General features: G+C 41.0%; 2 protein-coding genes across 5 annotated transcripts in view; one reads left to right on the top strand and one right to left on the bottom strand.

The window, feature by feature from the left end:
* Window positions 1–2,342, bottom strand: part of PPAT (phosphoribosyl pyrophosphate amidotransferase) — a 37,646-nt gene extending 35,304 nt beyond the window's left edge. Inside the window, exon 1 of the mRNA XM_059922937.1 lies at window positions 2,063–2,342. Within this exon, the coding sequence (XP_059778920.1) occupies window positions 2,063–2,190 (128 nt within the window). The 5' untranslated portion in view covers window positions 2,191–2,342. The remainder of the gene's footprint in view (window positions 1–2,062) is intronic.
* The window catches only part of PAICS (phosphoribosylaminoimidazole carboxylase and phosphoribosylaminoimidazolesuccinocarboxamide synthase), a 50,180-nt gene that overhangs the window by 18,349 nt on the left and 18,308 nt on the right, over window positions 1–13,523 (top strand). For 2 of the 4 annotated variants that reach the window (XM_059922933.1, XM_059922932.1), the window contains 3 exons: window positions 3,018–3,084; window positions 6,935–7,132; window positions 13,317–13,495. In XM_059922933.1, the coding sequence (XP_059778916.1) occupies window positions 3,018–3,084; window positions 6,935–7,132; window positions 13,317–13,495 (444 nt within the window). Of the gene's footprint in view, window positions 1–1,917; window positions 1,936–2,592; window positions 2,611–3,017; window positions 3,085–6,934; window positions 7,133–13,316; window positions 13,496–13,523 lie in introns of those variants that run through there. The other 2 variants (XM_059922934.1, XM_059922935.1) reach the window with 2 other exon arrangements.

Genomic DNA, 13,523 nt, shown 5'->3' with positions numbered 1-13,523 from the left:
TTTAACCATCCTATTAAAAGCATTATTTCTTAACCTTCGACCCCTACCTACTAGCTTAGAGAAGCAGAAGATTTTATCTTCTAGGCATAAAGAAGTTTCATATTCTTAGAATCAGAATCAGTTCCCCTAAAGGGTGAGGACTTTTGCTAATTTAAAATTTTGAATTGGATAGGATTATGGGCAAGAACCAGCCCTCTCAATGAACCTTAATGATTCTATGCCTACACAAGAAAAATTTAAATAGTTTTCCATTAACACCTTTCTTCCCCAGAAGCTACTGTTTTTCTTGCCACTGTTATTGAAAATATCACAAGGTCAATTTTCAATACTACAGTTTAACAAATACTTGCTCCATCAAATAAGCAGCCTGATAGAATCCATTTAATTTTCTCTATCATCATGTAGTAATCACATTTTTATTGCCCTTACCTTGTATTATCTTATCTCATAATCCTTTCACTTAAAAGCCACTGCAGAAAAGTGCATGTAATTAGAAATAAAGTTATTCATTTAAAAAAAAAAAATCACCCCCCTTTTCTTTACACACACATTTAAAGAGGAGATCTTGGGATGAACTTTCTGAGTTATTTTAGCTAAAAAATAAATAGTTAAAAAAAAAATTCAAGGTCAGTTCATTGCTTTCTCACAGACCATCAGGCAACTCTAAAGATCCCTTGTTTTTTATACCTCTTCCCATGACAGAATATCCACAATAACTTCTCCGAAGAATGTTATAAACTAATGTTGCTCTGGACTACCATATGAATAGCTTTTAGTTTTTCCTTGGATTATATATAATCCTCTCAATAATGTAAATGTATTTTAAAATAAGATTTCTATTATGGTCAACCCACAATTATCTGATTAGAGTAAGCCAAACTAGAAATATTCTTTTTGATTCATCCCAGATTCTAAGTTACTCTCAGCTCTTAGAAAACAAGGAGCACACAAGATGTGAAACTCAAACTCAAGTATTCAGGACCCTGAAAAAAGCAAAGAGACTACTTCTAATTTAAGTTTGGTGAGGGAAAGCTAATCATTTGGAATGCATTTATACATATTGCTCCCATACTGCTGATAAGCGTTGTTGCCAAGTTGCTTAACTGTTCTAGAAGTTGTTGCTGAGGTATTGCCTTATGGAAACTTTGTAATAGTTTCAGTGATAATGCCAAACTTAGGTTTATATTTCTTAAGGAAATTGTTTATATCAACTTCCAGTTAGTTCAGTTAGTAGAAAATGGAAAGATCACAGAAGCAGTTATTTTTTAACTCAAAGGATCTATCAGTTTTTCAAAGTCAATGTGTATCTTGTCAGACAGGAACTTCTCTCCTCTCCCTCTTTTAAAGAGGGGAGTTATTTCGCCATTTCCTTACTATCAACCTTTTCATTCGTTATCTAAAACGTTTACCAATGAATTTTTTGCAGATGCACTATTCCCTGTGATTGGGTTATTTTCTGTTAATTCATAGGAGATCTAGAACCGGTAGTTCCTTTTGAACACCAAACTAATTCAGCTTCCCCGGGTTTGAATCCCTAAGTTCCCAATGCCTACGTTCAAATACACAATCTGCCCAGTAGCTCTGCCCTTGCAAACAAAAGCTGGCGGTGGCTGCAGGCTCCGCGCGAAACCTCAAGGTGTATTGTAGGTCCTGGACCAGCAGTCACCCCACACAAGCCTATTACAAGAACCGCTCCACGCTCTGGGAGATTAAAACCCGCAAGCAGTCAAGAAAGAACCCCGACTGGGCTAGTCCAAGCGAATCGGAGCCTTATAAACTGGCCAGACCAAGGAGGGGTGCACGACACCGGAAGAGAGGGGAGAGCCCCTAAAGAATATGAAGAGTTGCGGGGGACAGGCTGAAATCCAGGGAGGCAAGGTAGCCCCCGCGCACTCCTTGGCAATTGGTGGACGCCACCGGCAGGTACCCGTCCAGGTAAGAGAGAGATCCGGCCTCCGGTCCTCAAGCGCCCGCGAAATCGCCAACTCCGGCCGCGGGAAGCGGCTCGGGCAGATGGAGAAGCACACGCGCCGCCATCCCCACCCCTCACCCAGTCGCTCACCGGTGCTGCAGCCCCACGAGTCCCAGAGTGATCACATGCGGCACATCTAGCTGCGTGGGCCACTCTCCTGAGGCGATGCATCCGAACACGCCACATTCCTCTCGGATCCCCAACTCCTCCAGCTCCATGTCGCCGCCGAAAGCACGTGGAGGGACCCGCCGCTGCGGCAGGGGTCTAAGCACCAACCAGTTGTTCGTTCGGCCTGTGAGCCTCAGAAGCTCGGGCCAGCTGCGGCCGCTTCCTAACCAGCTGCTCGACCCTCGCTACTGCGGCGGCGCGTGCTTTCCCTAAGTGAGAGTGATTAGCTCGCCCACCGTCACCCTGCCCCGCCCCTACAGGCCCACCAATGAGCGAGGACGGAGGGAGAGGCTCCGCGGCTGAGGGGCGGAGTCAAAGGCCCTGAGGGGGTGGAGCTAGCCCTCCACCGGAGCCCTGGGGGAAGATCATTTTTCTGCACGTGGGAATCTCCGTTATTTTCCAACACCCAAGACTGAGATGATGAGACTAGCGGGGTTAACGTCATTTCTCTCCTAGAGGATGTAAATTTTGTATGTCCCTCCCACATGCTTTCCCCCCGGCCGTCACTACTTGGTATGCTCCAACCTCTGAGCCACTCTCGCTGCCGAGGAGGGGGCTAAGTCAGCGAGCTGCTGTAGGGTGGGGAGGGGCCGCCAGTGCGCGCCACTTTTCCTCTTTCCTGGAACTGCGCCCGCGCAGGGCGGGGCACGGTCCGGGTCGCTGCGCCTGCGCGGCGGGAAGCCTTGCGGGAGGCGCTAGCTCCCGGAGTCCAAGTTCCTCTCGGTCCGCAGAGACCCCCGAGGTTCCGTCACCGCGGTGGTGCTCGAAGAGACCGCGAGGGGGCACTCTGGGTTACGCGGCCCCGCCGGGGGCGTGTCTGTGGGCCGTGCCTCCCTTCCCAGCCCCGTGAGCCTCTCTGATCACTCCTCTTTTCCAGAGTCCTGCCTCTCTTCCTAGAGCTGCCGCTGCTTCCAGACCACTCCGGATAATGGCGACAGCCGAGGGTGAGTAACAGGCGTCCCCAGGACTTGGGACTCCCTGCCATCCACGGTCTTCCTGCCCCTCTGCCTTGAGCTCGAGGGTTCACGCCGGCACGTGCGCGCTCCGCGGCCCCGACGGCAGCCTTCCCCGGGCAGAACCCGGTCTCCCTGCACCCGCCCCTCTAGGCCACTGGGCTGGCGAGCACGTGGCCCAGGCGCTGCTGAGCGGTGCGTCAGAAACAAAGCGCTCCCGGGCCTCCGAACTTTCTGAAACAAACAGAACTGCTTCTGGGATGGGGAAAAGGCGCAAAGGGTCATTAGGAAGAGAAATGGCCAGGGGTTGGAGAGGTGCTTGGAAATCGCGTTTGCAATCAATAGATATTGCAAAACAATCGCAGGAGCATCTAGTGTTGACTCTTGAAACCAAAGTCTTGCTTTCTCCTGTTAGGCTAATAATAACCTGCTATTCCAGAAAGTTAATAATTGAACCTTCTGAAAAATTTGCTATTTTCTGTGCAGATTTTGTGTGTGTTTTTAGCCTTTTTATGCCAGTGATGGCTTTGGAGAGTTACAAAACCACCAGGGAAAAATTTCCTTCCTTCACTTTGCACTTATTATATTACATATTTATATAATCATTTTGGCCAGTCGTGATTAGGATCCTCAGGAAAGATCGTTTGTGCTATTTTTACTGTAAAACGTTGTCTCCCAGCCCCCATACCCTATTTCTAAACTTAGGGTGAACCAAATTCCTTGTGTTGCCCGGTCACTACATTCTCTTCCACATAGAAAAATTAAATTTAGGTAAAAAACTGTAGACTAAACAAAATGGTCCTGGTAACAAGTAACAACTCCATAAAATAAATGCATTAGACCAGAATTTTCCCTGCCATACCTCTAAACTGACAGATCTCTAAAATCTTTGCTCTTCCACTTCCTTCCATCTTGCATTTTTTTTTGGCAGGTTAATTTTTCCAAATTTTCACTTTTATGGTTTCTAAATGACACTTCATTGCCCAAAAAATGTTCTCTGGCAATGCAAAAACTATTGAAATCCAGTCTGAAGAACCTTTCATTCATATCCTGCATACTGCTTCCTTCCTACCTCTTCAACCCTTACTTAGGTTTTTCTCTCATGAGTCCTAAGCCTACATTCCAGGCAGGTTAATTCGCCAAGTTTACTCTTCTCTATGTTTGTTTTTGCTGTTTCTTCTACAACAGTTCTGTCTAATAGAAATATAATGTGACACTATATGTAACTTTGTTTCCTAGTAGCCACATTTTAAAAAATAAAAAGAAACAGATGAAATGATATTTAATATATTTTATTTAACCCAGTATATCCAAAGTAGTATCATTTCAACACGTAATCAATATAAAAAATAGTGATTTTTGCAAACCTTTTTTTATATTGAAATTCACTGTGTATTTTACGCTTAACTTACATCATCTCAATTTGGAGTAGCCGCGTTTCAAGTATTTCATAGCCATATGTGGCTAGTGACTACCTTATTGGACAGCACAGTCCTAGATATTCTTACCTCTTTGTGGAAGTTCTGTACTTTTCAGTACTCTTAAATGTCAACTCTATGAATTATTCTCAGTCCTCATCAGTCTCTTCTGAATTCATCTATGAATTTGTAGCAGGCATTTTGGCACTTACAGCAAATGTCTTCTATGATGTTATGTTATTTCTATCCATTAGTTGAAATTCCTACCCTGTTTAAAAATTAAGTAATAAATACCGACTCAGGGAATTCCCTGGCGGTCCAGTGGTTAGGACTCCTTGCTTCCATTGCAGGGGGCACAGGTTCGATCCCTGGTTGGGGAACTAAGATCCCACAAGCTGCACTGCGAGGCCATATGTAAATAAATAAATACATACATACGTACATACCGATTCAACTAAATCGAGAGAGAGGAGCAGTAGGTACGAATTATCTAACCCAGGCAACATCTTAACTTTCCCTTCTTTTATCCCCCATATTGAATCAATTGTTATAAAAACTTTTACCTTTTAAATATCTTGAGTCTTACCCAACTGCTTTTTCTTTAGACCAGGACATTTCTTGCCTAGATTGCTGCCACAGCATCGTAAGTGGTCTCTCAGTCTCTAGTTTTCTTCCACCCACCCCCTCCTCATTTCATGCTCCACACAGCAGCCATAATGGTCTTTCTAATATAGAAACTCTGTCATTTTACTGAAGTACTTAAAAGCTTTATAGTTGTTCCTAGGATAAAGTGTAAACTCAATCAGCATGGCTTGTGAGACCCGAAGGGTGAGTAGTGAAATGGAAGGGAAGGAAACAGTGTTTCAGGCCTAGGGAAGAGCATGTTAGAAGCCTGAGAGGGGGATATAGAGATTCAGTTACAAAGTTGGAGTTCTAGGAAGGGAATAGAGAAATCTGAATTTGGAGCCCTGAGCTGGGACTCCATTCTTGGAAGGACCTTTTAAACCTTGTTAGTGAATCAAGACATTACAATAAGAGGATGGGAATTCATCCTCTGAATTAGGTACCCTGCAGTGGCAACTATTAAACTGAATTGTAACTGTTTTGTTTAATTGTTACCTTCATTAACTGGTGATGTGACCCCTGCCCAATTCCTCAGGCTTATCTCCTGCCTTCCCTTTCTACTCCGTAGCTGCTACCCGCTCCCGCTCCCCACGCCTTCACCCCCAACAGCAATGTACACACACAGTGCTCCAAACATACTGAAGTTCTGCCAGGCGCTCTTTCATCCGCTGGTCTTTTTCACCACCACTCTCTACACCTTGCCATCTTCCAGCTAAATTTTGACTATTCCTCAGATCTCAGCCTAATCCTCACTTTGTTCTAGACTTCCTTCTTTGACGTCTAGACATCAGAGGTTAGGTTAAGTGATCCTGCTATGAACCTGTGATTCCATAGTCTGTGTATTTCTCACATTATACTTATTATGATGTTTAATTTCAGCTTCCCTCAGACTCCAGTCACTTGAGAGCAGGAACTCGGTTTACTGGTACATCCCTAGTACCTGGCACATGGACACTAAAAAATGCAGATACTGAGACTGAGTTGATGTTCTGGGAGAATGAGGGGTGATTTCTCCTCTTGGAAATTTTAAGTCCTTAAATGTCTATTACCTCTGATCTTCATCGAAATCATTCTTTCTAATGACCCAAGTCTACTTTTCTTTAGGTCTGATGACCTGCATCAAAATTGGATTCTCTTGTCCTTACTTCTCACAGTTTTCTATAGCTGTTAGTGAGGAGAGGGGATCAAGGATGGGGGGGGTGCTTCCAAATGGGCTAACTTCAGTGGATGGAGGTGCCCCCTCTTGCACATTAACTTGAAATCAAGAAACACATCTGGCTGAACTTTCCCATTTTGTCTGCCATGGAAAGCAGAAGACGGGAAAAATACAGCATTTTTTTCCCTGCAAGCTAGTTTAGTTATTGTATTGTAAGAACATATATGAAACTACTCATGTTGTTGCATTAATTTTAATGTATTTTAACTAATTCTACTTCAGTTCTGCTGTGAGAGAGGCAGGTTGATAGTGAAAAGAGCACAACACAGCATTAGATATCGGAAGACAGGGTTTTTTCCGGCTCTGCTATTTCTTAACTGTGTGACCTCTACTTTTTGATACTTAGTTTCCTAATCCATATAATTATTTACATAATTAAAATTCGTGACAAAATTTTATGAATGAAATGTGATGATGCATTGAAAATTGTAGAGTGTAAGGTTCTATGCAGATGAGTTCATTTTTATTAAAATTATTTAATTATGCTATGTTCACTGATTCATCGTTCTAGACAATTTAGTCTTCTAAATTATCTTCTCTACGAAACTTCCTGAAATCTGATGTTTCTGTTTTATTTCCACAGTACTGAAGATAGGTAAAAAACTCTATGAGGGTAAAACAAAAGAAGTCTATGAATTGTTGGATAGTCCAGGAAAAGTCCTCCTGCAGTCCAAGGACCAGATCACAGCAGGAAATGCAGCCAGAAAGAATCACCTTGAAGGAAAAGCTGCAATCTCAAATAAAATTACCAGTTGTATTTTTCAGCTGTTACAGGAAGCAGGTGAGTGGCTCTCCCAGTAGCCTCCCCCTTCATGTTCTTTCTCACGTATACATACTGGTCCTTTTCATGGGGAAATGACATTATTTGGATAAATAAGATGTTGATTACCAGTTGATTTTTTTTTTTTCAGTTGTTATAGGAAGCAGGTAAGTGACTCCCCCTGCAGCCTCCTCCCTTTCACACATACCACTCTGATCTCTTTAATGGGGAGATGGCATTATCTGGTTTAACAACATGTTTGGGGATGTCTCACATGCTAAACTTATTTAAATTAAACCAGAAACTTAAATTTCACTGTAACACTTTACTTGGTTTGGAATTACTTTAAGTAGTATCATTCAGTTAGTTAAAAGGAATCTTAACAGTTTGCTACAGTCTTTGTCTGGCATGTATTTCTGCAACTTTCCTCTGCTAGGACATCTTAGGAGAGGCTTACCTATGAAGGAACTTAAGGAGCTTAACCTGTGAAAGAAGCACATTCTGGTGTTTGGCAGCTCTAATTGATGAATTGAAATTTAGTTCCTAAAATTCTATATAAATTTGCTCCACCCGTTGGAGATTATACAGAACTTCAAATCCCTCTTCTACTTGAAAGCCCTAAAAAGTAATTGAAGACTGCAACCACACCTTCTCATCCTGCCATTCCCCAAGTGAGGGATTTGGACTAGATCAAGATCTGCAGGGTTACCTCCTGCTCTAAAACTGAATGAAGACTATTTCCAATAGAGAAATCTATTCGAAAGATGAAATTCAGATCAAAACACTGTGTGGAGGGCGTTTGGAGTGAAAGAAGGGAAATTAGGATAACGGTTTTTCTGCAGGAATTCAGGCAAAAGCTGATCGGTCTGTAGTGTATAAAATCTTAGCCAGCAAAAGATTTGAGCTCTTTGCCTACAGTGTAAGAGACCTTGTGCCTTGGATCATTCAACATGTGAAGCCTCCAGTTCCTTATCTGTAAAGTAAAAGCTTTGTTCTTTATCATTCCGGTTCTAATTTTACAGTTTAATAACATTGTCTCCTTTTACTTCCAATATTCCCAGTTGCCCTCACATTTCTTAGATTTTCCAGTAAGCATTAATCTTAATTATTAGTAATTAAAATTAATTAATTACTCTTTCTTAAATCCAAAGGGGAATTTAATACCTTTGTTTCCAGTGAAGATAGATCTGCCTTCCACAAAATAACAAGGTAATTCAAGTTAAACCCATTCCATCAATACAGAATAGGTTCTTAAGTAGTTTTGCCTCTTCCAAAGTACCCTGTTTCACATTTTTAATTAACGTGTAACAAATATGTTTACTTGACAGCCTAAATTGTCATCCATATCATAAATCCCTCTATGCATTGAGGGTGAAAATATTGCTGTAAATTTAAAGCACCTCCCTCAGTTCATAAGTAATACAACCCAGGATTTTTACTTCAAGGCCTCCTTGATTGGTGGTTTCCCAATGACTGAGTAGATTTCTAGAGAGAGCATCAGACTAATATTAGGTTTCTTTTGCAGTACAAATAACTGCTCCATTTTTTAACCTCACAAGTTATCTCCTCCCCATACACATTAAAATGGTTTATAGTTGCTAGACACTATAAGCTCTTAACAATACAACTAGCTTCTGTGTCCCCATAGTAATTGTACCCCTCTATGGGATTATGTATATGCATTTAAGTAATGGGGGATAAGTACAGGCCCAAGTTTTTATTTGCTTATTTAATACGGCACCTATTCAGTGTACTTGCCAGGGCTTAAGAACAGGTGAATTAGGGTGATATAGTTTTTTTTTTTTTTTTTTTTAAAGAAATTCATGTTCTTTTATTTATTTATTTATTTATTTATTTATTTATGACTGTGTTGAGTCTTCGTTTCCGTGCGAGGGCTTTCTCTAGTTGCGGCAAGTGGGGACCACTCTTAATCGCGGTGCGCGGGCCTCTCACCATCGCGGCCTCTCCTGTTGCGGAGCACAGGCTCCAGACGCGCAGGCTCAGTAGTTGTGGCTCACGGGCTTAGTTGCTCTGCGGCATGTGGGCTCTTCCCAGACCAGGGCTCGAACCCGTGTCCCCTGCATTGGCAGGCAGATTCTCAACCACTGCGCCACCAGGGAAGCCCCGGTGATATAGTTTTGACTCTCAAAGTCCTGCATGCAGCTGGGAAGGTTGGTCATCCACGTGAAGTACTCCAGCAATCATCTATTTGGCACACTTAACATAGCTAAAACTTACTTGGTTCACAAGAAATGCTGAAAGGTGTTTTCCAGGTTTTATATACTGTGGAAAATCTAAGGTTTTAAAAATTCTTAAACAGATGATTAGTTTTAGGGTATGGATTAAGAGTTCTATTAAGCCTTATATAATTTTTACTTGCTAGTAGTTAAATGCTATGTCTAGTTGACCATCAGTGGTCTATTTAAAACTGCTTTCTTGGGGCTTCCCTGGTGATGCAGTGGTTAAGAATCCACCTGCCAGTGCAGAGGACATGGGTTCGAGCCCTGGTCCAGGAAGATCCCACATGCCACGGAGCAACTAAGCCTGTGCGCCACAACTACTGAAACCCACATGCCTAGAGCCCATGCTCCACAACAAGAGAAGTCACTGCAACGAGAAGCCCGTGCACTGCAATAAAGAGTAGCCCCTGCTCGTCGCAACTAGAGAAAGCCTGCGTACAGCAACGAAGACCCAACGCAGCCAAAAATAAAATTAAAATAAAAAAGTTATAAGTTTATTAAAAAAGTAAAATAAAACTGCTTTCTTTATAGACAGGGATATATTCCAAATTAAGATATTTCTAGAAATTCAAATGGAAAAAGCACCAGAATGAGAATCAGTAAATCACAATTCTAGTTTTCTCTGTCACTCATGAGCAAACTATAAAAGACTGTATTATACATGCTGTACCTGAATTTTGAAGTTCCTGAATTTAGTCTCATTACTAAAAAATCAAAATTTAACCATTTAAATTTCAGTTCCCTCCTGCACAGAAACGCACTATGATTACATTTTGGTGTGATAGTAGTGATATGACTAATAGTCTTGCAATTGTTAAACCACAGGTGGGGAGCTGGGCAACCTTAATAGAGGGATGGCTCCTGCGCTGTCATACTTGGCCATTGTAATTCAGAATGTGAAATGACATTTACATTTTCTTAGTAGTCTTGATAGGAGTTTTGAATTTTGTAAACAACTGAGACTAATGGGAGGATTTCTTTTTCTCACCGTATGAAGCCATGGAATTTGCTTTAATGATTAACACGTATATTAGAAGCAATCATTATATCATCTAAACTGAATCTCTCTTTTTTTCTTAGTAGCAATTTTTTTTTTTAATGTACAAGATCATTACCATAAGTTGATTCTGTGGTTTTGATTCCCTTAGATATAGGGGAGGACTTTCCTCTGAGTAACAATAACTGTTGTATATATTTGAACAATAGATTTGGATACTAGTCTATCAAGCTTGATAGACAACTGAGCAAATATGACTACTAGGTAACAAACCTAAAAATGAAGAGCTCTTAAACCCAGACATGTACTTACCACCTCAAGTTAAGGATTGATTTAAATCATCTGCCTGCCCATGAGCCCAATCATTCATTAAAGGTTAAAATGGCCTAAATATTGACACTTTTAACATTCTTTCCCAGAGTTGCTGTTCGTGCAGCATACAACAATTTATTTATTTATTTATAAATTTATTTTTGGCTGCGTTGGGTCTTTGTTGCTGCATGAGGGCTTTCTCTAGTTGCGGCAAGTGGGGGCTACTCTTTGTTGCGGTGAGCAGGCTTCTCATTGCGGTGGCTTCTCTTGTTGTGGAGCACGAGCTCTAGGTGCGTGGGCTTCAGTAGTTGTGGCTTGCGGGCTCTAGAGCACAGGCTCAGTAGTTGTGACGCACGGGCTTAGTTGCTCAGCGGCACGTCGAATCTTCCCAGACCAGGGCTTGAACCCGTGTCCCCTGCATTGGCAGCTGGATTCTTAACCACTGCGCCCCCAGGGAAGTCTACAATTTATTCTTTTCCCTGTTTTAATTGAATCTTCCTGGTCAAACCCAGAGGGAATGTGGAGAAAACAGTACAGGTTTAAACACGGAAAGTGCATTTCAGGTCCAGGCTCCATTACGGATTGGCAGCATGACCTAACTTGTTAAGTTACCTAACTGCTATGAGCCTCTACTTCTTTCACTGTAAAATGTGAATAATAACAGCTACCTCAAAAATTTTATGTATGGTTAAGTGAGATAATATGTAAAATACGTCGGGGACTTCCCTGGTAGTCCAGTGGCTAAGACTCCATGCTCCCAATGCAGGTGACCTGGGTTCTATCCCTGGTCAGGGAACTAGATCCCACATGCATACTGCAGCTAAGAGTTTGCATGCCGCAGCTAAAGATCCCGTGTGCTGCAACTAAGACCTGGCACAGCCAAAATAAATAAATAAATAAATATTTTTAAATAAATAAATAAAACACTCAGCATGATACAGGGTTTCCATAAATGTAGGTTCCCTTTACATATGGATACATACATATGTACATACATACATAGATACATACATAAGATCAAAGATCTTCAGTCCTTTCCTGATAAGAAAAATTTGATCTTATTAGAGGTTTAGATGGGGATTGGAGGTACTAATATTGTAGCCCAAAGATGAGCATTATGATAAACCTATGCAGGTTTCCAGGAGATACTTTAATTCACGTTAGTGCTATGATGTAATAACACGTCCAGGAGAGGCGGTATAGCATAGTGGTTAAGTGAGCAGCGTAAAGAGTTTAGACAGTGTGGGTTAGAAACCCTGCTTTACCTAGTACTAGCTGATGTAACTCCTGTGTCTCAGTGTTGTTATCTGTTTCATTGGATGAACATCATACCTTATCAGGTGCTATGAGGATTAAGCAGAAAGAAAATGAATTTATAATGCCTGACCTAAAGTAGGTCTTGCAAATTGTGGTAAAATATACACACATAAAATTTACCATGTTAACCGTTTTTAAGTGTACGATTCAGTGGCGTTCAGGTACACTGACAATGTTGTGCAACCATCACCACTATCAATTTCTGGAACTTTTTCATCATTTCAGACAGAACCTCTGACCCATTAAACAATAACTCTCCCCTGATAACCTCTATTCTACTTTCTGTCTCTATGAATTTGCCTATTTTAGGTACCTCATACAAGTGGAATTATACAATTTTCACCTTTATTTCACTTAGCATAATGTTTTTATGAATCATTCATCATGCTGTAGCATATATCAGAATTCCTTCCTTTTTGTGACTGAATAGTAATTCATTGTATGTAAACTATATTTTGTCTGTCCACTACACTCATCTGTTGTTAGACACTTGGGTTATTTCCCCCTTTTTGGCTCTTGTTAATAATGATACTATGAACTTTGGTGTACAAATATCTGTTTGAGACCTTGCTTTCAGTTCTTTTGTGTATATACTTAGAGTGGAATTGCTGGATCATATAGCTTATAATACATTGTAACTATTATTAGAGAGGTTGTTATTTTTCAAGGCCGCCACATAAACTAGCTCTTTATCTTAGTTTTCCAGTAACAGTTTGCGTAAGAGTGAAGAGAGGACGGGCAAATATTTTCTTTGCTCTTGGCCAGATTGGCCTCCATGTTCCTGCTGCTACCTGTTGAATGCTTTTCTCAAGGACTCTTTGCTTTAAATATGGAGAGAAAAAGGCTGTCCAAAATTTAGGGCTGTATCTTATTATGATAAATAGATTAATATTTTACAAGGCCCATATAAGCCCGGACCATAGAATGAGAATTCTGCCACCAGATCTGATTTAGAGATAATTTAGTGCCACTTAGTCATGTGCCTTGTGCAAAGTTAGGTGCACAGTGGCAGAGGAGATAGTATTTTTTGAACAGATAAATGATGGTAAAAACATTGGGACCCAGATTTTTTGAACCAGCTTGCCTTGCAACATTAACATGAAATATTCCTGAATATTCTGATAAGCAGTAGAAAGCCATATTAATACTTTTTTTCCTACTTCTGCCTTTTTAAAAAAAATTACATTTGTTTTTGATAGTGCCATTTAAGGGTAATGCATTTGGCTACATAGTCTTTTTGTTTTGTTTTTTGTAAAGGGTAGAACTTTATTAGGCCTCAGATCTCCCTTTTTTAAATACAATTTTAATGCTTTTTTTTCTTTTTGTCATCAATCTTTAGGTATCAAAACTGCTTTCACCAGAAAATGTGGAGAGACAGCTTTCATTGCACCTAAGTGTGAAATGATTCCAATTGAATGGGTTTGTAGAAGAATAGCAACTGGTTCTTTTCTCAAAAGAAATCCTGGTGTCAAGGAAGGATATAAGTTCTACCCACCTAAAGTAGAGATGTTTTTCAAGGTAATTATTTTATACCTCCCTGTCTTAC

This window comes from Balaenoptera ricei, chromosome 5, assembly GCF_028023285.1.
Source record: "Balaenoptera ricei isolate mBalRic1 chromosome 5, mBalRic1.hap2, whole genome shotgun sequence".
NCBI classification, from domain to species: Eukaryota; Metazoa; Chordata; class Mammalia; order Artiodactyla; family Balaenopteridae; genus Balaenoptera; species Balaenoptera ricei.
The sequence above is the reverse complement of the archived record's forward strand: the minus strand, read 5'-3'. Positions and strand labels throughout refer to the sequence as shown.